Consider the following 21,491-nt stretch of genomic DNA (forward strand, 5'->3'; position numbering starts at 1 on the left):
TGGTCATCGTCCTACCCCTCTGCTGAAGTGGTGTCATCCCAGAACACACAGGATTGCATCCGGATGCTTCTGGAACATCCCCAGTGTGGAAGACTCCACACCCTCTCTGTACAATCTGATTGTGTAGTGTTAGGAATAAGGTGTAGTGATTGGCTCATGCAAATGAGGAGAGGTTATTAAATATGGGGGTGTCTTAGGTTGCAATAGAAGATGTGACCAGGGGTGTGTGTTGTGTTGCTCTCCAGGTGGGGCAGTTATCATCTGTTAATGGGCCATCCAGTCTCACTGCATTACTGGTAAAATCACATCATCCCATTGTGAGATTCTCCACCCAGTGGGAGGAGCCAAGCATTCCTACCTGGATAGAATCTGAGACTTGAAACACCACAGGCAGCATTTTCCCACTGGATTCCCAGAGGAGCAGCTTTCTTTTGCCCTGGATTCCCAGAGGAAGACCAGACCCATCTACACCACCACTGGGCCTTCAGAGGAAAACTACACTCTTCTACAGGATCACTTCTTCAACAGAACCACACCTGTCACTCTAGGAGGACTGCAGCCACCATTTAATCAGACTGCTACCAACACCCTGACCAACAGGGTGTCAGGACATATTCTGACTCTGTCAGTGTTGTTTTGTATTACTGCATTTTTTATTTTCCTAATAAAGAACTGTAATTCCTACTCCCATATCTTTGACTGAAAAGCCCCTTAATTTCAAAAATATTCGAGGAAGGGGGTTTACATTTTTCATTTCAAGACAGACTCCTGCCTTCCTTAGCTGACACCTGTCTTTTCAAATCAAGACAGGTGGGGAGAAGTTCTGTTGAGATTTACAGCTCTTTCGACATGTAATTTCATTGTTCCAGTTTGGTTTTGTTTTTCTGTTCTCCCTTCAATCTTCCCCTCCCTTTTGTGTGGTTGCAACCTGTGCCAGGACCTCACTATCCTTATAGGGAAGAATTTCTTACCAATATCCAATCTAAACCTGCTCTCTATCAGTGTGAAGCCATTCCCTCTTGCCCTGTCACTCCAGGTCCTTGTCCAGAATCTCTCTACGTCTTTACTGCAGCCTCCCTTTAGGGAACATCACAATTAGGTCACTCCATAGGTTCACTCCTCCAGGCTGAACAATCCCAATTCTCTTAGTGTTTTCTCGTAGGGGACGTGCTCTAAATTTGTTCAGGGAACATTAAATATCTGGTTTATTAACAGATCCTAGGGACTGCTAACAGATAAGAAACTCCTAAGACAAGACCTCTGGGCCAGTGCTGGCTTTCCAGCTGTGTCCTTTTGGCTCACGGCAGTTGTTAATGAAGTTGTTTAAAGGATTGTGGAGGGACTCACAGTCTGTATTTCCCAGTTTCAGAAGCCCTCCTTTGCTGTGCCAGCCCTTTTCTGCCCTGTGGGATCATGTCTGCTCCTTTCAGACCTCTCTGCTCACACACACCAGGGCCATGGAGCAGCTCTTTGACCGTGATATCCTGCAGCTAAAGGCACAGGTTTAAGTCCCATGTGCTTCCAGTAGTAGCCACTCCTTGGTGCTGCTCTAAACAAAGATGATTCTTTAGTTTAACTTCTGGTTTTCAGACCATTTTCCCTTATTTGTCAGGATTAATTTTGGTTTGGGAAGAGCCGGATTCCATGATCCTTGCGGGTCCCTCCCAACTCGGGATATTCTGTGATTCAATGATGTGGCCTTGTTTTAGGGCAGTTTCAGGTGCTGCTCATTAAGCAGGTTGCACTTTTCCCTTTCTGCAGTTGTGTGCTTTGGAGGGTAGAGGTATCCCATCCACAGTACCAGCCAGTATTTTGCAATAAACAGGATTATTTTCCCTGGCCTTCAGAATCCATGATATAGATGTGAATCAGCTTGTTGCATTAGATGCTGTTGGTTGTCAAAGACCTTTATGCAGCATCCTAATAAATCACACTCCAGCAAGGTCTGTTCTTCCCTGCAAGGAAAAATGGAAGCCTGGATTCACCGATTTCAACATATTGGAAGTTGGTGAAAGAATAATATTCCCACTATCTAAATGAATCTGCCTATAGGCATCGAAGTGATGAGTGTCATGGAAAAATGTATTAAGAAATGAATTATTTTCTTGGCTCAGCAGAGCTTGAACTGTGTGGCATGACAGCTTGTAAGACCACCAGGTAATAAAGGTGCAAAAAAGATGGTGAAGAGTTTTCTCATTTGTCCCTCAAGTTCACTAAAGAAAGCAGTGGGTCTTCATGCAAAAATAGTGTGCAAGTAATAAAGAGCTTGTTATAATACATGAGTAGGTTAGAACACATAGCTATGGCATTTTATAATTTTATAATTTAAAATTCTTGAGTTTGGGAAGCTAATAAGAATCATTTATATAAATTTCTTTCAAGACTGTCTCAAATTAGACAAGTTAATGTTAGATGTCCATGCAAGTATTTTTAATTTGAAAGACATAATTTTCACTTACTTAAGTAGGAGCCTTGGGTTTCAATTTAATATTCTGAGTTCTAACTAGCCCTGTCCCCTGCACTGTTCACAGCCTTCCCACCTTGACATCAAGGTTTTAAAGAGCCTACTCTCTATCCCAGCATTCAGCTCCTTAATGAATCTATAGAATCCTCTCATCTGGGGTTACACATAATATAATTTCCCAGGTTAACACTGAATTGCAAGTAAGTATTGTGATTTTCTGTCAGGTTTTCCATTAATTTTGCAGTGTTCTTGCCTCAACTTATTTGTGACAATGATCATGCGAGATAAAAACCTCTTAAAGCACAAACTGTATGCCATCTCCAACTCTTCTGCTTTGAACAATACCTCTCACTCTATTGTAAGAGAAAACTTGATGTGACATAATTTGCCTTTGGAAATCCACACTATTATTCTTTTCCTTTTTAACTGCTGCGTGACTGCTGAGTATTGTTCTTTTACTGAAGTCTCACTAAAAATAATTCCCACATTCTTGTCCTCTTGTATTTCCTTTGTCTTGTGCAATTTTGTCCATCTTTCCTGAGCTCTCCAGGATATCTACCAGCCTACCTCAGCTTGCTCTAGCCTATAGTTGACAGTAAAAAATCTATGTTAAGCACTCTGTAACCTCTTCTCTGTCTGCTCTGAGTTCTTACCCTTTTGATGATGATCTTATGTTTATTACATAAATTATACTAATCTTTCTAGCAAAGACACAGACTTTTTTGTTTAGGTTTTTTTTTTTCTGTTGTCTTCCAGTCAATAATCTTATAGAATGTTTTTGGACTGTTCTGTGTTCCAGTTACTTAGTTTTTTGGCTGTGCTTTATTTATTTATTTTAATACATTATTTTATGTAATCTGACCTACTTGTCACCTCCTGTGCCATTCCCGTTCATGATTTACAACCAGTAGGGAAATTTGTGGCTTGTCAAATTTACTCTCTTAACCTTTTTTTTTTCCTTTCTTGGAGACAAGACATTTCTTTAGCAGTTCCTTAAAGGACATTTACGTGTCCATCTTCCCACAAGCTGTTCTCCAGGGGATTTTCCTGCATTAGGATCTTACTGCTGGTTCTCTGAGTCTGCAGACACCCAACTTGTGGAAATACAGTCCTTTCTTTTGTGGTGGGTATCCATTTCTCACTATCTCTTCAGCAGAAGTGAGGAACGGGATTTTTACTTGCTTTTTGTGTCCTGGGGTAGTGGATGGTGCCTGAGATATTTTCTCTCAGTATTTTGTCTAACTTCTGATAAGGTAAAATCCTTGTATTTCACACTTATCAGAGGATCACTGATGTTGGAAAGAACTCCCAAGGAAATAAGCAAAGCTTATCAATATTTCAAATCCATATTCATCACAGGACATAGCACTTCAAAATAAAATGCCAAATGCTGTACTAGAGCAAACTGTAAACAAAACCTTCTCAGCAGATAAATTCTTGGTTTACATACCAAAATATATTTACCATTTTGTATTGATTGATTTTTTGCTTTCTAAGGCCAAACAGAATCTTAATTAGAAGAAATACTAATAGACGCTAGTTGGAATTTACTGCATAAGAAATTCTAGCTAATTCCTTTGTTTGCTTTCACATTCTATTTCGCCAGTCATTATGAAAATGAAGACTAGGAAAACAATCTAATTTTTTTTCTGGAAATATTAATCTCACCCTAATGCCAAAGATTAAAGAATGAATAAAATAATGTAACTATTGCTTTTATCCCACCACTGGGACTGTCATCTATTGGATGCCTAAACTCACATCCTCTCTCCCAGCTTTGACTGCAGAGTACCAAACTTTTGCCTCACTTGCCTTTTCAAGCTAATTTACCTCATTATTCTGCTCATTGCTGAATTTGCACTTGCTGACTCAATCTTAGTTTATTTTTTTGGCATATCCTTCCCGGCAGCCCGTTATTTATTAATAAAGCTTTCCCAGCAGTGTTAAGTGGTAGCAAACTCTCCATGGGCAGCTGACATTTCTTTTTCCCCAGACCAACGGTCACATCACCCTCAGCTGGGGGGGGAGTAACAAAATGTGCTAAAATGATCAATAATCATGCATTGTGAAGAAAGGACACAATTTTCCCTTAAACTCAGTGTTGCATAAACACAGTCATTATGTTAATGCTGTTCACACTCAAGCAGCCAGTTTTATTTATTACTCTGCAGTTACAGTTGTGTAACTGTCTGTAGCTTTAAATTTTTAAATTTAAAATTTAAAATTTAAAATTTTTTTAAATTTTACTGTCTGTAGCTTTAAATTTTCATTAGTTCCTCAAGTTCCACAATGCCTCCATTTCTAAAAGCCTGAGGCAAAGAGAAAGATACATTTAAATTCACCTGCCTCTCTCTGCAAGATTGTGCTATGCTATAAACCTTCTATTAGTTTCTGGTCAAAAAACCTAACTGCCAGAGGCACTACCAGTGGTCTGAATTTTGGGGGCTCTTCAGTGTCTTGCACAGCAAATACTTGGTAACAAATGTCAGTGGCAGAGGACCTGTGTTATCAGCAGCAAAATATCAGTCTTTGTGTGTCTCAGATCTTACCCATTTACTGATCCAAATACACTTACAACCTCTTTCTACAAACATTTATGCTGGCATTTTCACCAGCCCTGATTTCTCTGGCCAGTTTTTATAGGTTTAATGCAATGAATTATATTTCATTAAGCCAGTGGTTCTCAAAGGTTTGTATTCTGTAGAGTGGTTGTGAATTCCAGTTGGAAATGTGGTAAATAAGTACGACTCGTGCTGATAAAATTGAAACAATAATCAATATTGATATAGTAATTATTATTTGGAAATAATAAAACAGTTAAAAGTTGTAATGCCAAAGAAGAAAAGGAGAGGAGGGGCTCCACCCCCCCCTCCCACCAGATGTTCAAGGACAGGAGGAAAAAGCAAGAGATAACAGTTACTAAAAATTAACAGAAAGAAGGAAAAGTCTGGTTGTGTCCCAGGAATATGCCAGCTATAAGAGATTTATTGCTTTGATACTAAAATGTAGTAATATGTTATTCTGGCTTACATTATACTGGCTTGGTGTGCTTGTGTAACCCAAAGGTGAATTAAAGGACAAAGAGGAAGAGGAGAGCCTTCATCAGTGACGACCCCCAAAGACTTGTGCGACCACCAAACTGAGTGGTGGTGCATGCGTGGTAAAGGTGGTGATGAGGGCGGAGTTAGAAGTGTGATGAATCGAAAATGGGAGATGACATTGACACATGGCATAGAAGGGGAGAATCTTCACTTGGCAAGATTATACGTGAGGTGACAAGGGTCCAAGAGCCCTGCACTCCGTACCCCGCGGTTATCTTTTGCTTATGCGCTATTATTGGAACCAAATTATCCCTTATTTTTAATCAAATTATATTGTCAATATATATTTTCTAAACTATTCAATTAAAATTGCTGCTATATCAAATAGTTTGAGTTTTTTTTATGATGGGATAATTGGGCAAACATAACAGAGAGAAAGAACTTGCAGTGAGAATTGAATCAGAAATACAAAGTCAGGGCACAAGCTGAGGTGGGAATTCCTGTTTGAAGGCCCTCTGCAAAGCTCTCTCCATACCTTGTTCAGGGAAGACTGGGAAAAGATGGATCACATTGGCAGCTTCAGAGCTATTGTCTTGATCCCCTCTTGCCTAATCTTCTTTTACAGAAGATGCATTTCTTTTGCTGTGCGCTCCTGTTGTGGCTTTTTCATTTGGGGCAGGGTGTTACTTGCTGCTTCCCTGGAAGGAGCAAGTCACCCCTGAGACTGCAGTGCAGGCAGCTGCAGGAATTTGTATCATCAAGGCAACTGTGGCAAGAGAAGTGGATGAGTGTGTGGCCCTCTCCTGGCTCTGGATGGGTTCTGGGTTAATTCAGCTTCCACTGCTGTGGTATCCATTCCATAGGTAGGGTATGAGTCCAGAAATCCAATCTATCCACAGCACATTTCACAGCCAAATAATCCTGGGAGTTAGGAACCGGGACCTGTGGGCTCAGTTCTTAATGAACACCAGTTGTCGTTAACTGAGGGAGATGGCGAAAATGGGCTGGGATGCCTTCCCTTGAGACCTGGTGCTTATTCTGTGTGACCTGTGGCATTATCAGCTAAGGATTTATCTTGCTTTACATCATTTTCTTCCCCCCCTATTTCTGCTTCCCTTAAAATATGAAAATTAATGCAATTTCCCTCATTTATTTATTATTTGCCTTGATAATATGGGCAATTTAGAATGTCAGAAAAAAAACCCCGTAAATACTGAAGAATGCAGGTTGATGTTAAAATCTGTTCCTTGTAAAGAATTTGAACTTTCCTGCTGATGGCTTTCGTTCATTGATGCATCTTACTGGAATTTTTTTTTTCTCCATAAAGATCACATTCACATATTAAAAATGGAAAATTATATTTTAAGGAAAGATTTGCTAACAAAATGAAAGTGATATCTTTGATATATGCCCTGAATTTCAGGATTGGAAATAATTTTCATTAAGCAAAGGGTCATGATAATGCTGTGTCTTTTCCACTCATTGAAGTTGGCTATATTGCAAGGAAGTGAGAGATAATTACTAGATATTGTCTACTCTTGCTTGACAGAAAACTAATATTATGAGTTGAGGTCTCTATATTTAAACTAAAAATTTGCAGTAATATACTCAGGTACAAATGGGATGTTGTTTGGGGAAATTGGCTGGTTACTCCCAATTTTTCTTTGCTGCCCCTCTGAGTTTCCATAGGACACAGTAGGACATCACAGTAGGACCTTTCAGTCTTCTCTATCGGGGTTGAAGTCTCACTACTGCAGCCTTTAAAATGTGTTTCCCTCCTGTAGGTGGGGCTGCCGTTCCACCGACAGCTGTGCTGCAGATGTGGGCAGATGTGCTGGAGAGGCAGCTTCTGCTCAACTGCAATGGCCAGCAAGTAACCACCTCCTCTAACAAACCAAGCAATGCAGAATGGCCATAGCTTTAAAATATTTTGTTTTATTAAATGTTTCAAATAACATAAACATCATATTAACAATTTTACGGCTGAGGTTCACACAATTTGTGGTTTGACCATTTTATCTGATTTGAGAGCTCAAAAGGTTACACCTTAACATTAGAAACTCTTTAATTAAGATTTATAACAGGAAATTGTCTCGTAGCTAACAAGAGGATAGAAATAGCAGATAGAACTGTAAGAAACTCTGGATGGTGGAAGAGTAAATATTTTACTATAAACTGGGGTCAGCCAAGATCATGTAAGGACAAGAAACCTTTTCTAAGTGGCTTCATACTCCTCTGAAAAAACAATTCATAGCTAGCTTTTAAGCAATAGAGAAAAGTGGGATAGTACATCTTTAATTATTCCCCAAATACGCTTTATTTTCTGGATTTTAATTCTCTTCAAGTAAATCTGTACCACCTTCATACCAATATTTAGCATCATGTAATGGGGTGTTCACCACTTACCTTCTGGGGAATGTTATTTGCTCTCTGCTAGAATAAGGGGTCCAATTGTACTAAAGTTGTACTGAATGTTCATCCTTGCTTTCAGCGGTAGTCAATGCTGGAAGAACAACAGCATGCTTTCAACCATGAAGCTGTAGCTTATTTACAAACAAAAGGATGCCCCCTCCCTCTTTTCACAGTTGCTTATTCATGATAATGACTTGATTAACAGCTACAGGTTAGGTTCCTTTTACACTGGAAACGACGGTTAATCTCTTTGTGGTAAACTGAAGTGGAACAGGGCACTCCAAACAAGCACAGCCTCGCATTTCAGGATGAGCTCCACAGCTTTTACCATGTTGTCTGGTGCTGGAAGATGCAGCTGTACACACAGGCAGATGTACTCATGTTTCCTTAGAAAATGTAAAAGAACACATTTCTGCAGGAGCTGGGTAATGGGCCAACAACCTGTAATTTATCAGTGGGTCTATTAGCTCTCCCTCCCTATTGTGGAAAAATTGTTTCTTAACATAGAACAGAGGAGAGTGGAGGGGTAAGAAATTTAATTTTTTAGTAACAGACATGCTGACAATAAACAGCTTTGGTTATTGTTCAAAAGGCAGTTAAAACACAGATTATTTGTCAGGATTTGTTGTGGTTTGTTTGTTTGTTTTGTTATCACCATTTAATTTTAAAAAAAGATACTTGTTAATTGCAACCTTCTGCCTGTTGATGATGGTGAAATGATATTCAGTTTTTTCTTTCAGATATCTTCCCCAAGGCTTGGGTTTCTTCAGAGCACAAACAAATCCACTGAGGAGCACAAAGTAAACCTTTGAACATCAGCCACTGTTTGAGGTGAAAACAAGTTCTTAGGCCCAGCTCCCCATGATGACAGTTACAACAGGCACTCAAGGGCCACTGCCACACATCAGCCCCTGCACTGAGGCTTTCTGAAATACGTCTGTGCATCAGACAATCAGCTGGAAACATCTCAGGCCGCAAAAAAATGGATTAAAGATTCAAGTTCCCCTTCATGTTACATGTGTGTTAAAACAAACAAACAGCTTGATCTGCTCCAGGAAAGGCTAGAGCTCTGGAGCCAGCTGCTGGCAATGCCGTGTGGGCTATGAAAGGTCTCCAGAAGAGCAGACACCATCTGCAACAGCTCTGTTTTGCCAACCCAAACAACTACTGCTGTTTTTCTGGGGCTGAGTAGCTTTTCTGCAGCTGTTTCCTTCAGCAAAATGCTGAAGAGCCTTAAAATGTCACACCACCACTGTTCTGAATGCAGCACCTTTTTGTGTGTTCAGAAAACCAGGTCTGGATATTCTCAGGGGAGCAAAAAATAAACCTCAGACTTGTGGAGACAATACAGCCAGTGCACACAACTGTGAATGCCTACAGGCATATTGGGAGGAATTCCTGGCATGAGTAGGGAAGGGGAAGGAAAAGTGGGGCACTTTACTCTCAGGGGAGCTGACTGATGCAGCAGCTCTGCACCTTCGACTTTTCTGAGACCCAAGCTTTTTTCTATCATGTGCACAACCCAAGACTTATGATCCCCTTCAGTGTTGCTTCTCTTTGTCCATAAGGCAGGTCACTTAAAAAGACTTTCAGGATAAGTGTTGAAATTATCTCCTGATGTTTGAGTGGAAGTTTGTTTCAAAGTGATTGACAGTTACGGTTTGCTTTGTGTTTTAGCCTTTCCTATGAGGACTGCAAGCTGCCTGATGACCAGATGATGTAACTGAGGGAATGCGCTCTTCCTGGAGGAATCTCTGCAGCAACCTGTCTCAGCCCCACTAAGGTAGCAAAGTACAGCGCCACAGTCTTCCCCAAAACATTGCTGTGGCAGCACTGGACAGGGAACGTTGTTCCCCAGCCCCCCAACAAACAGCTCCAGGTTTCCCAGGTGGTGACACCTTGCACAGCATGCCCTGAAGCTGGAAAACACACACCCAACAACCAGTTTCACTACAGGAAGCACATTTCCAAGGCAAGAAATTCAGAAATTTGCATCTTTGTAAACTGGGTGCTTGACCTATTTAAGCAGAGATCAAAAGCAGTGTGTGACAAATGCTAAAGTGTGGCAGGCAATGTCAGAGCCCTGCCATTCTGGACACCACATTTCTGCTCAGGTCCTGCTGCAGGCACCCTTTGGCAATTGCCTGGAATCAGACCTCTGGGGCATAGGGGGCAAGATTAATTCCTTGAACCTCTAGAAAGATTTCTGAACCAGCTTGAAGTGCTCAGATATAAACGCACTGTCATAATTTGCTCCTACCTTCAGTACCAAAACCAAGTATAATTTCTGAGGAATTCCAGATTTGTAAATTCTCTGCTCTTCTCAGCTCACAAAAGAGCAACTGTGTTACTTTGTTGTGTTTTTTTGTATAGCATTACTTTTTCAGACAGTTGGCATGACACAGGATTAGAGAAACTGGGTGCTGCAGTGAAGACTGATCATCTTAAAAGTGCTTATTCAGTGTTATCTGAATAAATAATATTTCGGTGTAAGATTTGACTCTGAAATCTGACAATGCAGTAAATTTGTTGCTGTTGTTGCACCTGCTACTTTCAAGAAGGCTCCCTCTGCCCCCACAGGAATTTACAATTCACTGTAAGAACCAAGGATCTCCAACAGCCATGAGCATTGGGAAGGTCCTTGGCTTCCTTTCTAAACTGCAATTTAATTCTAAAACTCTGAAAAATCAAATTCTGAAAATTCTAAACTGCAGGACAAAGTGCATTACCTTCACAGTTGCATGACTGTTCTTACAGAGAAGTCAAAGAATCACAGAGCTGCTTAGGTCAGAAAAGACCTTTAAGATCATTAAATCCAACATTTAACTATTCTCAAGAAAAACAAATTTCAGACTTTTTAATGCCTCCTGACAGGAATGGCAGCAGAACAGGCCCAATGATGTTTCCTTCATGTGTGTCTTTACACTTTCTTTGCCACTGGAAATGATTAACTGCAAAGTGATTTAGCTGTAATGAAAGCCCAGTATCAGACTGGTTTTGAGCTACAGGGAGAGAGGTTTCCTGCAGGGAAAAAAAAGACCCATACTTCAAAAATAATGACAGGTTTCTGTATTCTTCTTCTGATTTTTATGAAGTCTCTTCATTCTCAGGGTTAATACAGCATTTTTCAAGACCTCCAAAATGTCCCAGGCAAATGTGATAAATGCAAGACCACAAATATTTTAATAGACTGAAACCTTAACCACAGGGAGAAAAGAAGACCTCTTTGTAAGAAAGCAGCTTGTGAATGAGCCGAGTTAACACAGGTGCATGAATTTTATGTGTGTCTTCAGGTATGGCTTGAAAGCATCAGTCCTCAGCAGCAATACAAGATCTGAAAACTGTTCTGTGTGTTCACTGGCCTCATGTGACTGATGTTTTCCCCTCCTAAGTTTTGAAAAAGTGAGAAGGTGTAATCTTGTTTTTTAAGTAAGGTACCATTTCACTGAATGAGAATGAACAAATAGCTGCTTTAGGAAGACCTCTTACAGGTTCATTTCCTCAGCTGGGTCTTCTCTGGTGGCATCCTTGTCTTCCAAGGTCGTGCTTTAAATTTGCCTCTTTTGAGGAAGAAGATGGGATTAAGACAGCCTAAGGAGTAGTACATGGGAGGACAATAACTTTGATTAATCCTTACTCTTGTATATCTGACTTTAGATGGGAGGGTCCCAGCTTGACCTGTTCCTAAAGCTTCAGTTTGGCTTTAAAAATTGGCCTGGTCCTATGGAAGAAAGACCATATATTAAAGCATTAGTTAAAATTAAAAAGGTAAGCGTGAAACAGTGTACAATAAGTGCCAGCTGCTGTTGGATGGAGTGGATTTTTCTGCTACTTTCAGACCTCAATGCCCACAGTTGCTGATTAGAAGAGATGGAGGTCCTTCTGGAAGAGGCTGGCTGCTGATGGATGGCTTCAGTGCCTGAGGGTGCTGGATGCCCTGAAGTAGGACAGGAACTTGTAGCAGAGGCTCACCACAAAGTACCAGATGTTTCGAGCCATCTGCGACCTTGCGATGAAGATGCGCCAGATGATCACGAGGAGGGTGGTGTTGAATGCATATCGGATGTTCCTCAGCCTGGGAAAGAGGCATCTTATCAAGAAACACACAAACAACAAGAAGCTCACCAGCCCCCTGCATTTCCTACAGGTAATTCAGGAATAAATCCTATTTACAAGTGGCCCTTGGGCTTTTTGCTATTCCTGTTTTAGTGGAGATGCTGTGCTGGAGTCCTTGGTCTTGCCAAGGACTGTGATAAAGCTGGAGCACAGTGAATAGTTCATGGTGTTGGTGGAATAGCTGTACTGGAATTCACTCTTGTTCTTCTCTCATTTCAAACCAGAGCAAAGTCATATGGAGAGGTTTTTCTTTAGGACAGTCTGTGTCCAATACTTTCTACTTCAGTTTCATATATTTGTTATCTCTCACTTTGCAGTAATTGGGGCAGCCTAGAGAAACTCGCAGGAGTTGTCAAGCAGGGTTCTCTTATTTGGGTGAAACCCCATCTTTAGAGTTGTGAAATTATACAATGATCATAAATGGTCCTCACTGTTGCAATACTGCAGCACTGGGATATTTTATTTTTTGATAAAATAAATTGATAAATTTATAAATTGATAAATTTTATCAATTTCAGTGGTATTACTGAATTTTTCAGATTGTAATGATCCTGTCCTCTTTCTGTCAAGCAAGAGTTTCTGCAGTTCTCTAATTCTCATTTTCCCAGTGCTTGACCAAGGGAAAAAAGACACCTAAAGACCTCAAAACTTGGTTCATTTTTCTAAGAGCCCTTTTAAGGTAAACTTTATTACTGCATCACAGTCCACAGTCTAAGGCAGTCAGCAGTCCATTCCTGAGGTCCCTATAAATTTCCTAAAAATTATCCATGATTAATGAACTTGTTTGGGATTCCCTGTTATGGCCAACTATCCCCTTATTCTATGTTTGTAAATACTGACAAACCGCTGTGATAAGAAATAAGTTATCTCAATTTTAATCAATAATGATAATGATAATGATAATATTTTTGTTTTCTTTTTTTGCAATGTAGTTAGACTTATTTTCCCCAAAGTTAGCCCGGAGCTCTTCTCTTTGTCCCTGGATGTGACTTACTTGCGTAGATGTTGCTTTGCTGCTGGAATTCCAGCCATGTCCTCATTCAGCAAGTACTTCTTAGCACCTATGCAGTAGCTCTCAATGTACTCTGACCAGTGCAGCTGGCGAACATCAAAGTTGTATAACTGGGATTTAAAGACAAACAATGAAAGCTGAACACCAGAGTTCAAAGCAAGTTTACTTGAAGCATCAATTCTTCGTTGATCTCTGTTCCTGACAAGGCCCTCTCTCTGAAATACTCAAAGCCACTGAGCTCCAAGCACTGACAGACTGTGTTTCACAGCTGCTGATTAATGTCCCACCCAGCTGGGAATCTGGGCAAAGCAAGCAGAAATGGAGTGCTAGTTGGCAAAAAATAAAGTCAGGTAGCAACTTGTATACACACACACACACACACACACACACACACACACACAGAGAATCATGGAAGAAAAATGGCATTCCACACAGGCAAACAGATTCAAATGAAAACCTCCATGTAGTTTTAACATGTCACTAAAATTATGTGAAAATAAATTAACTGGACATTGAGTCAACAGGTGCCTCTGCATTGGTGTCACTCTAAGCTGTGCTGCATTCTCTTTTGGCAGCTAGATCAACAGAAGTCAAAGAAATATATCACTCTGGTGTTTGGCATAAACAAAATCCTGTTGCAGCCAACTACTCCAGTTAATTTTGGGTGCTCATATTGGACAAATTGTTAGCAAATTCTCAGGCAGCTGTCTCTTAGAGCAAAGAAAGGCTTTGTAGAGAGGAAGAAGTTTTCATAGAATAGGTTGGGTTGTCAGTGACCTGAAAACATTCTCCTGTAATAAATGGAAAGCTCCTGAAATAAATAATTTCAGATTAAAAACAATTCCAGTCATCCAGATATTATTTAAATGCTCCACAATACACCAAAAATAATTGCTGCAGATGAAAGAATATGAGATTAGCAACCCATATTTACCTTTCTGTCTTCTGTGTTAAGGTGACTCATTAACATATTCATATTATCTGAAGACCAGTTCCAGGACTGGGTGGAGAAATATTGCAGGAGTGTCATAGACTTGTGCAGCCGATTGATAATCTTCATCATTCTGAAACAAAGGAGGAGCATCAGAGATGAGCAGGAAGTCTGACCTTATGTAGAAGCTGCTGGTTTGTGTTTCCACCAATCCAGGTGAATAAACATTCCAATTCCTCCTGAGCACTGCCCTGCTACTCGCTAGGCTGAGAACTTGCCCAGCAAATCCCAACTGCTCCAGCTGAGCTCGAGCCTAGAGCTAGCCAGCTTTTATTGTTGGCTCCAACAGGGGAGCCAACATCACTGCCACTGATGTCCACCTCACTGGTCTGACCTAAGCAAGGGTTGGAAGCTGTGTCTACCTCATGTTCCACCGCTATGGAGGGAAGAGCCCATCTGAGCTGGTATGAAGCCTGCACCACAAGGTTGGTGTACAGTGTTGCTGTTCTCAAGGTGGGTACTTTTCTTTCTGGCACAGGAATTTTCTTCTACTCCCAAGCCTGAGTTGTGTACTGAAGCAAGGCTCTGATTTTTGGCATTAGCCCCAGTATTTGGTGACCACATCTGCAGTATGGACACTGAGATCAGAAGTCATTTGCTCAACTTCAGTTTTCAGACAGAACCAAAGAATCACAGAGTAGTTTGGGTTGGAAGGGACCTTGAAGATCATCTCAGTTCCAACCCTTGCCATGGGAAGGGGCACCTTCCACTACCCTAGGTTGCTCCAAGCCCCATCCAACCTGGCCTGGAACACTTCCAGTGATGGGGTAGCCACAGCTTCTCTGGGTAACCTGTGCCAGGGCCTCACCAGCCTCACAGGGAAGAATTTCCTCCTATATAACCTAAATGTACTTTTTTTTTCAGTTTGAAACCATTCCTCCCTATCCTATGATTACGCTGCATGATAAGAGTCCTTCCTCTTCTTTCCCACCGGTCTGCTTAAAGTACTGAAAAACTGTTACCAGGTCTCCCACGTGCCTTTTCTTCTCCAGCCTCAACAGTCCTGGCTCTCCCAACCTGTCCTCACTGGAGAGGTGCTCCAGCCCTCTGACCATCTTTATGGCTGTCCTCTGGACCCCCTCTAACAGCTCCACGTCTCTGCTGTCTTGCTTCAGAGGCATAACTGCTTAAGGACTTAGGAAATGTAGGTTTAAGTCCTCTGTTGTGTCTTGGCCTTATCTTACTAATATTTTATACAAAAGTGGATGACAGTAATGCTGTCCTACCCTGCAGGATTATTTTAGTTGTCCCAGCGTTCACGAGTAAAAAAAGTAAAAAAGTAAAAAACAACTGCCACTGGCAGTTGTTTTTAAAGTATGATGTACAGGGCTTGGTCTATTCTGAAAGGACACCATGTCCTCTCAGACTGGGTAAGGGCAAGAGAAAGCATTAAAAGGCTGATTTTTGTGGAAAAAAGAGCTGTTTTCATGCAAAATATTGAGCTGCCCAGGGGGTAACACGGCTGCTGTGACAAATAAAAGGTGGCAGTCTGTGGGAGAATGGTGCTAGGCTGGCCTTTCCCTACGCGCATATGAATGCCACCGTGATAAGCACTCAGTACAGCACAGCAAGACACAATGAATCAGTTTAAAGCAGAACTGTGCAGCTCTCCCAAAGCAACTGGAAAAAGCACTATAAAATCTTAGACAGGCACTCCTTTGCGAAGTGGCTTTCATTTTAGAAGCAAAACAGACCATCACATTAAAGAAACCTTCATTCTGAATAATTATGTGCACCTTGACTGAATACGGTTAAACTGAGCTGCTTTAAAACTATTTCAGAATAATCCTCTTGTGTAGGGCAAACACTATGGGGCCAAGCTTTGTGAATATTTTAATACATTTTAGGAACTTGGGAGGAAGAAAAGCTTTAGATTGTAAAGATCTAAAGCTCCCCTCAAGCTGACTCCCTGAAATCTTTAAAGTGCTTAGGACTAAGGGAGAGTGACAGAAAAAAAGAAAGGGTAAGAGAACCAACTCTTTAATATGAGGGAAAAAAGCTTCCCTGTGAGGGTGTGAGGACCTGGCAAAGGTTGCCCTGAGAAGCTGAGGCTGCCCTATCCCTGGAAGTGCCCAAGACCAGGCTGGATGGGGCTCTGGGCAATCTGGGATAGTGGAAGGTGTCCCTGCACATGGCAGGGTGGAACTGGATGATCTTAAAGCTTCCTTCCAACCCAAACCAGTCTGTGATTCTATGATCTGAAGAGGTGTGTGCAAAAACTGCATTTCATGTCAACTGTCTGAGCTCAGTTGATGTGACCACATTCAAAACACTGACTAATAATTTGTATGAAGGAGAGGTCTTCTGCAAAACATCAACTGAGTAGAAATATGAAAAAGGTTTCTTACAGGAAATCTCATTCTCCACTATGAAGGAACTGAGAGGAATAAATTGAGTATTAGCTCTCACTGTGGCCACAGTTCAGACATGCTTTGTGTCTTCTAATAAACTGTTTACAGCAATTATTTCTTTATTTGCTCCCATACAGAGCCTTGCACGAGGAGATCCTCAGGTGAGACAGGATTGCCCCAAGGGAGTACTAAGTCATAGATGGATGTGCAGCACTCACAGGAAACCACTTAGGGCAGTTTTGCTTGCTATCTGGAAATTTATGTGAAATGAGCTTACACCTAAAAAGGCTTCTTTTTTTTATTTCATGTGTTTTACTGCCCTTGGACCGTAAAGGTCTGATATTCAGGTATCTAGGAAGAGAAGAAACTGAGCTGGTACTCTGCTTTCTACCACATTGCAGCAATACCTGGATGAGCTGAAGTAGTGTATAAAAAGAAAAGGAGAACTATATTAAAAAAAGAAGACTTAGAAAACTCCCAACTTCATTGGGGAGCCATCTTTGCTGAGGCTGCAAATCTTAAAGTCCAGAAGATGATGCTGAGTTTTGTTTGACATTTAACTACAGCATTTTTTGCAGGCAGTGTCCACTGGTTAATTATGCCAATCAGTTTCATGAAAAGAAATGTCAATTGCAATGGCAGTGCCAAGATCTTACTGCTGCCCCTTTCAACAAAGATTGGAGATTCCAGCCTAATTTTCAATTTAACTCTATTTCTAGGGTAATTCTTTCCTCTGGGATAACTGGAAGTCTTTTTATGGACCAATCTGCCTCCAAAGCAGAATGTCAGGGATAAATCAGAACAGCTGACATCAACATAGTGCTGTCATCCTGTTCTCACACTGCCCAACAAATCCTCCTCTGTGGTGTCAGGGTAGTAAAGGAGGACAACGTCTGGAGTAACGTTACTTACAAGAGGATTCCTTCCACATGGGACATAGATATTGCTGTTCCTCCAAACTCTACCACTGCCAGGGCTGAAATACCACCCATAATGATGAACTTCCCTCCTAAATACAATTAGAATTTAATCATACTCAGAAACAATTGCTTCCTAGATTTCAGACCAGTGCTGGAAACAGCTACTTAGGGATCTGATTTATGGGAAAAAAAAATGTTTTAGCTGGTATGTTCTAAACCTTGTCAAGTCCATATGCCAGATAAGGGTGATCCCATTGGAAAGCTGAAGTGGTAGATATCTGGATATAGAGAAGACAAGACTACCAGCCCTTGTCTGCCTCGGGAACTTCTGAAGTCTGTAAAGCCAAGTTCAAAAGATGTGCCGTTCTCCAGGTGGTGGGAAGGGTGCGAACTCTAGGCTGTGTTTAACTACAGCCATGCATTTCCTCATTTTCCTCAAGAGAAGGGGACAGGAAGAAGCTCAAGGACTCCAGTTCTCATCACAGGTTCAAGCTCTGCTCTCCACTGGAGTGGCGGGTATGCAGGAGGCTGATGGCACCATTCCTTACCTGGGCTTTCTCCCTGTGAGTCTCATGTACAGGTCGTACAGGATGGCGGGTGCCTTGTGGCTGACAGTGATCCAGTACTGGTTAATCAAGTAGCTGGAGGTCATGTGAGCATTGGGTGTTCGGAAGGCCTGCTCCAGGGGGTTCCTTTTGAATGTGGACATGACATACTGCCCTGCAAGGGAACAGGCATTTTTCACTAGCAATCACTCACTTCCAGATGGGCTGGAAGCACAGTGTAGCACAACCCAAGGTGCTGTGCTTCACACCTCCAGCCCACAGCTCTCTGAATTGTGTCACCAGAGCTTGGATCAGGTTGTTCCTTCTGCCATGAAAATTGACAATTTCATCTATTGCCTATTTGAAACCCAATCCTGCTCCACACTTAACACTGGTAGACAAAAACCTCCTTGTCAAAGCACCTAAGCATAAAGGAGGAAAAACAGGAAGCTTTAAGAGCTTCAAGAAGCTGCATTTCTGCTTTCACCTGCAGCAGATGTAAAAGAAATTGGTAAGTGCTAAAATTTCATTAGATCACGGAAAGCAAACTTTGATCTGCTACCCAAAAATAAAAATGACATTTCTAGTTTTCAGTCAGATTTTTCAGTGGGCTGATGTTTGAGTTAGTCTGTCACTTATACAGGGTGATAGCTTTAAAAATACTTTGTTATGTCTTTCAAACCACATCTGACCCACACCATCAAATGTCTGCCTGTTTTCAAAACACCTCTGGATGCTCTAAGGCAGCAAACTGTCTTGCATTCTTAACCCAAAAACAAATGATAAGGTGGGAATCTTCCCTTCCCTCTGCATGTTAAGGAACAAAATATGCTGGGGTGATTCTGAGCTCTGGCAATGGCACAGTGCCACAAACTGGTATCTAGATGTGCATATCTGGGACATTTGCATATTGCAGAGGCTTAACAGAACTGCAGTAACTGAGTGTAAGACTATCACCCTAGGGACTGATAAACAGATGGTGCTCCTACTCCTGAGCACCTGCAAGCTCCAGAAAGAAGAATATGTAGGCTTTCTTCACTTTCTAAAAAATTTATTTGAGAGTTAACGACATCAATCTGTGCTCATGTTATCGTTTAGTCTCTAAGCTTATGTTACAAATAGAAAATCAGATGAGAATTTGCAAGCCTCAAGAAACATCCAGATCATCCTCAGATAAGCAGATTCCGATCGTAACATTCAGACAGGACTCTCCAGTGTCTGTGCTCAGCTCATTACTGCACTTCAAGCAGTGACTTTTGCTGTACTTCTACTAAGAACACCAAACTAGAAATTTGACACCTCTAGGAGCTACTGCAAAGACTTAGTGGGTGGGTGGTCCTTCCCCTCCAACCTCAACAAAAAAATGCAGCAGCGAATCCTACAACTCAAAGGCAGGTTCTGCAGGGGGAGAATTGGACACAGATCTTACCCAGGTAGACTAACAAGAATAAACTGAATTTAATTTTTGCCATACTGAACATCATCTCCAGCCTGTTTTACGATTTAGTTTTGAGGAGAAACTGCAAAATGTACTTCACAAAGTCAAACTAACCAGATTCACATTGCAGCAAAGCAGAATATGCTTCATCAGATAAAAATTTAGTTGTTTGACCACATTTTTGTATAAGTAGGCAAAGTACTGAGAAAGTAAGGAAAAAGAAAAACTTCAAGGCATAGCATTATTTGGAAAATAAATAAATCAGTTAAGGCTCCTTTTAACACTAGGAGTTTTTATCTGTGTCTGAGGAACTTTAGAATGAACTGCCTTTCAATGGGTGTTTCCTCCCTCCCTCGCCCCCTCACTCCCTTGCAGCTCATCACTCAAAGTGTACTCAAAGCATCACCATCTCCGCCACTTCTGTTCCAAACCCTTGGTATCCTAAGCCTAATCCAGCCTCAATTTCTCTGTTTGATCTTTCTCCCCTTGGAAAATCCCTACTCCCTTGTGTACACCTGTCACTCCTACAGCAGGTCCTGGTGTCACCGGGCCTAAACAGGTAGCCGAGACCCATACCTCTGCAAAACCCATGTTTGCTTTGCACTAAAATGCTCAGTCCCAGGCCAGGTGACTCCCACTCCCTTCCCTGGTTTCTCAGCAGCTGCCAGACACTCAGAACCCTCCATCCTGATGACCAGTCACACAGCCTGACTCCTTGCACAGAATTATGTGTATTTCCCAAAAAGAAATTGGTAGGAGTCTGAATAAGGATTCAGACTGGATGCCTGCAGTCATAACATTGTGATGGAGTAAATCTTTCCCAAACTCATTCCTTCAGCCATGCAACATCTTTAAAGGCAAAATTTTGCACTTTAATACTCCATCCTAATTCTCTGCAGCATGCTGCTCTCTCACAGGAAAACTGTGGCTACAACATGGGGTAGAAAGAGCTTCATAGTGTCACCCAAGGAGAAAATTTTGCCTTCAGTTGCACCACACAGCTCAGCTGCTCATGGAAGGTGCCACTGCTGCACCCAGATGACTTCATGACTAATTCCACAGTTACAAGCAGAGGAATAGAATAAAATCAATGACAATGCACTAAATACTTTGCTGTTTTCATCAGCAAATTTACACTGAAAAAGGGTTAACAAAGGCAAACCTCAGAAAGTGGTGCTATGGTGGCTTTTGCTGAAGTAGCAGCCTGTGAAGAGTTTTGCATTCACTCCTGTGAAAAAGCCACAAAAGATCTTGACTAAGCACAACATTTCATCTCTCACTGAAAGAGGGGAAAAAGAAAAGGCAACCAGGAGCTGGATATGATGCCCTCAGGACTCAGCCAATTACTGAAACCTCTTCCCTGCTAGGCCACTTGATCAAATAATGGTTAAGACATTTATTCTGTAAATGCAATTATGGTCTCATTCTCTGCTGACTTACTTTGCCATGTAAATAAAGCAAGGGGAAAAGCAAAACAAAGGATGAGAGATGGAATAGCCAGCCTCCTGTATTTAAAGCACAAAGATATAAAAGCAGGGGTAACAGAAAGTAAACCAGGCCCAGTACATCTGTCCATGAATGTACTACCTGTACACAGTATTTCACAGTACACAGCTGAAACAAATTCTGCTGCTTGGCTTCAGCATGAGTTTTTCTCTTCAAGGTTTTCAGGATGTGTCTCCCTTTCTTTCACCCCTGCCTTGGAAGTACATCCACTTGAAGAAAAGTCAGTCATGAAAATAATTTGATTTTTTTTCCCACAAAACTCATGATCAAAATACAAACTGTTCTTGAAGTCCACCAGTCATCTCAATGTTTTCCTCCTGAAGTGGACACCTCTTAATTCTGTTCAGAATTTTCTTATAGACAAGAAAGACCACTTCCATAATATCACAGAATCCTAGAATAGTTTGGTCTGGAAGTACCCTTTACATCACAGGACCCGCACCCAAAATACAGTTTGAATGGCAGACTCTGAATGCCACCTAAACTGTGGAAACCAATTCTTAAAGTGTAAGGAACACTATTGATGCTCTCCATTTAAATAAGACCTTACCCATTTCTCCCCAGAAGAAAGGGTTGATTCCCCCTGTTGTACAGTTGTACACCAACAGGTTTTTTGGTCTGGAAAACAGAAAGAAGTATTATTTTGAGATGTGAAGAAACTGTATTTTTTAGAGATGGGATTACAAAAACAATCC

General features: G+C 41.3%; 1 protein-coding gene across 6 annotated transcripts in view; it reads right to left on the bottom strand.

The window, feature by feature from the left end:
* Window positions 1-7,420: 7,420 nt before the first annotated feature.
* LOC135442230 (fatty acyl-CoA reductase 1-like) overlaps window positions 7,421-21,491 on the bottom strand; it is a 132,051-nt gene continuing 117,980 nt past the window's right edge. For all 6 annotated transcript variants that reach the window (XM_064701806.1, XM_064701805.1, XM_064701807.1 and 3 more), the window contains exons 8-12: window positions 21,347-21,414; window positions 17,856-18,027; window positions 13,980-14,109; window positions 13,028-13,155; window positions 7,421-11,992 (exon numbers count right to left, since the gene is read on the bottom strand). In XM_064701806.1, the coding sequence (XP_064557876.1) occupies window positions 11,830-11,992; window positions 13,028-13,155; window positions 13,980-14,109; window positions 17,856-18,027; window positions 21,347-21,414 (661 nt within the window). In that variant the 3' untranslated portion in view covers window positions 7,421-11,829. The remainder of the gene's footprint in view (window positions 11,993-13,027; window positions 13,156-13,979; window positions 14,110-17,855; window positions 18,028-21,346; window positions 21,415-21,491) is intronic.

The sequence above is a fragment of the Zonotrichia leucophrys genome, chromosome 1A (assembly GCF_028769735.1).
Source record: "Zonotrichia leucophrys gambelii isolate GWCS_2022_RI chromosome 1A, RI_Zleu_2.0, whole genome shotgun sequence".
NCBI classification, from domain to species: Eukaryota; Metazoa; Chordata; class Aves; order Passeriformes; family Passerellidae; genus Zonotrichia; species Zonotrichia leucophrys.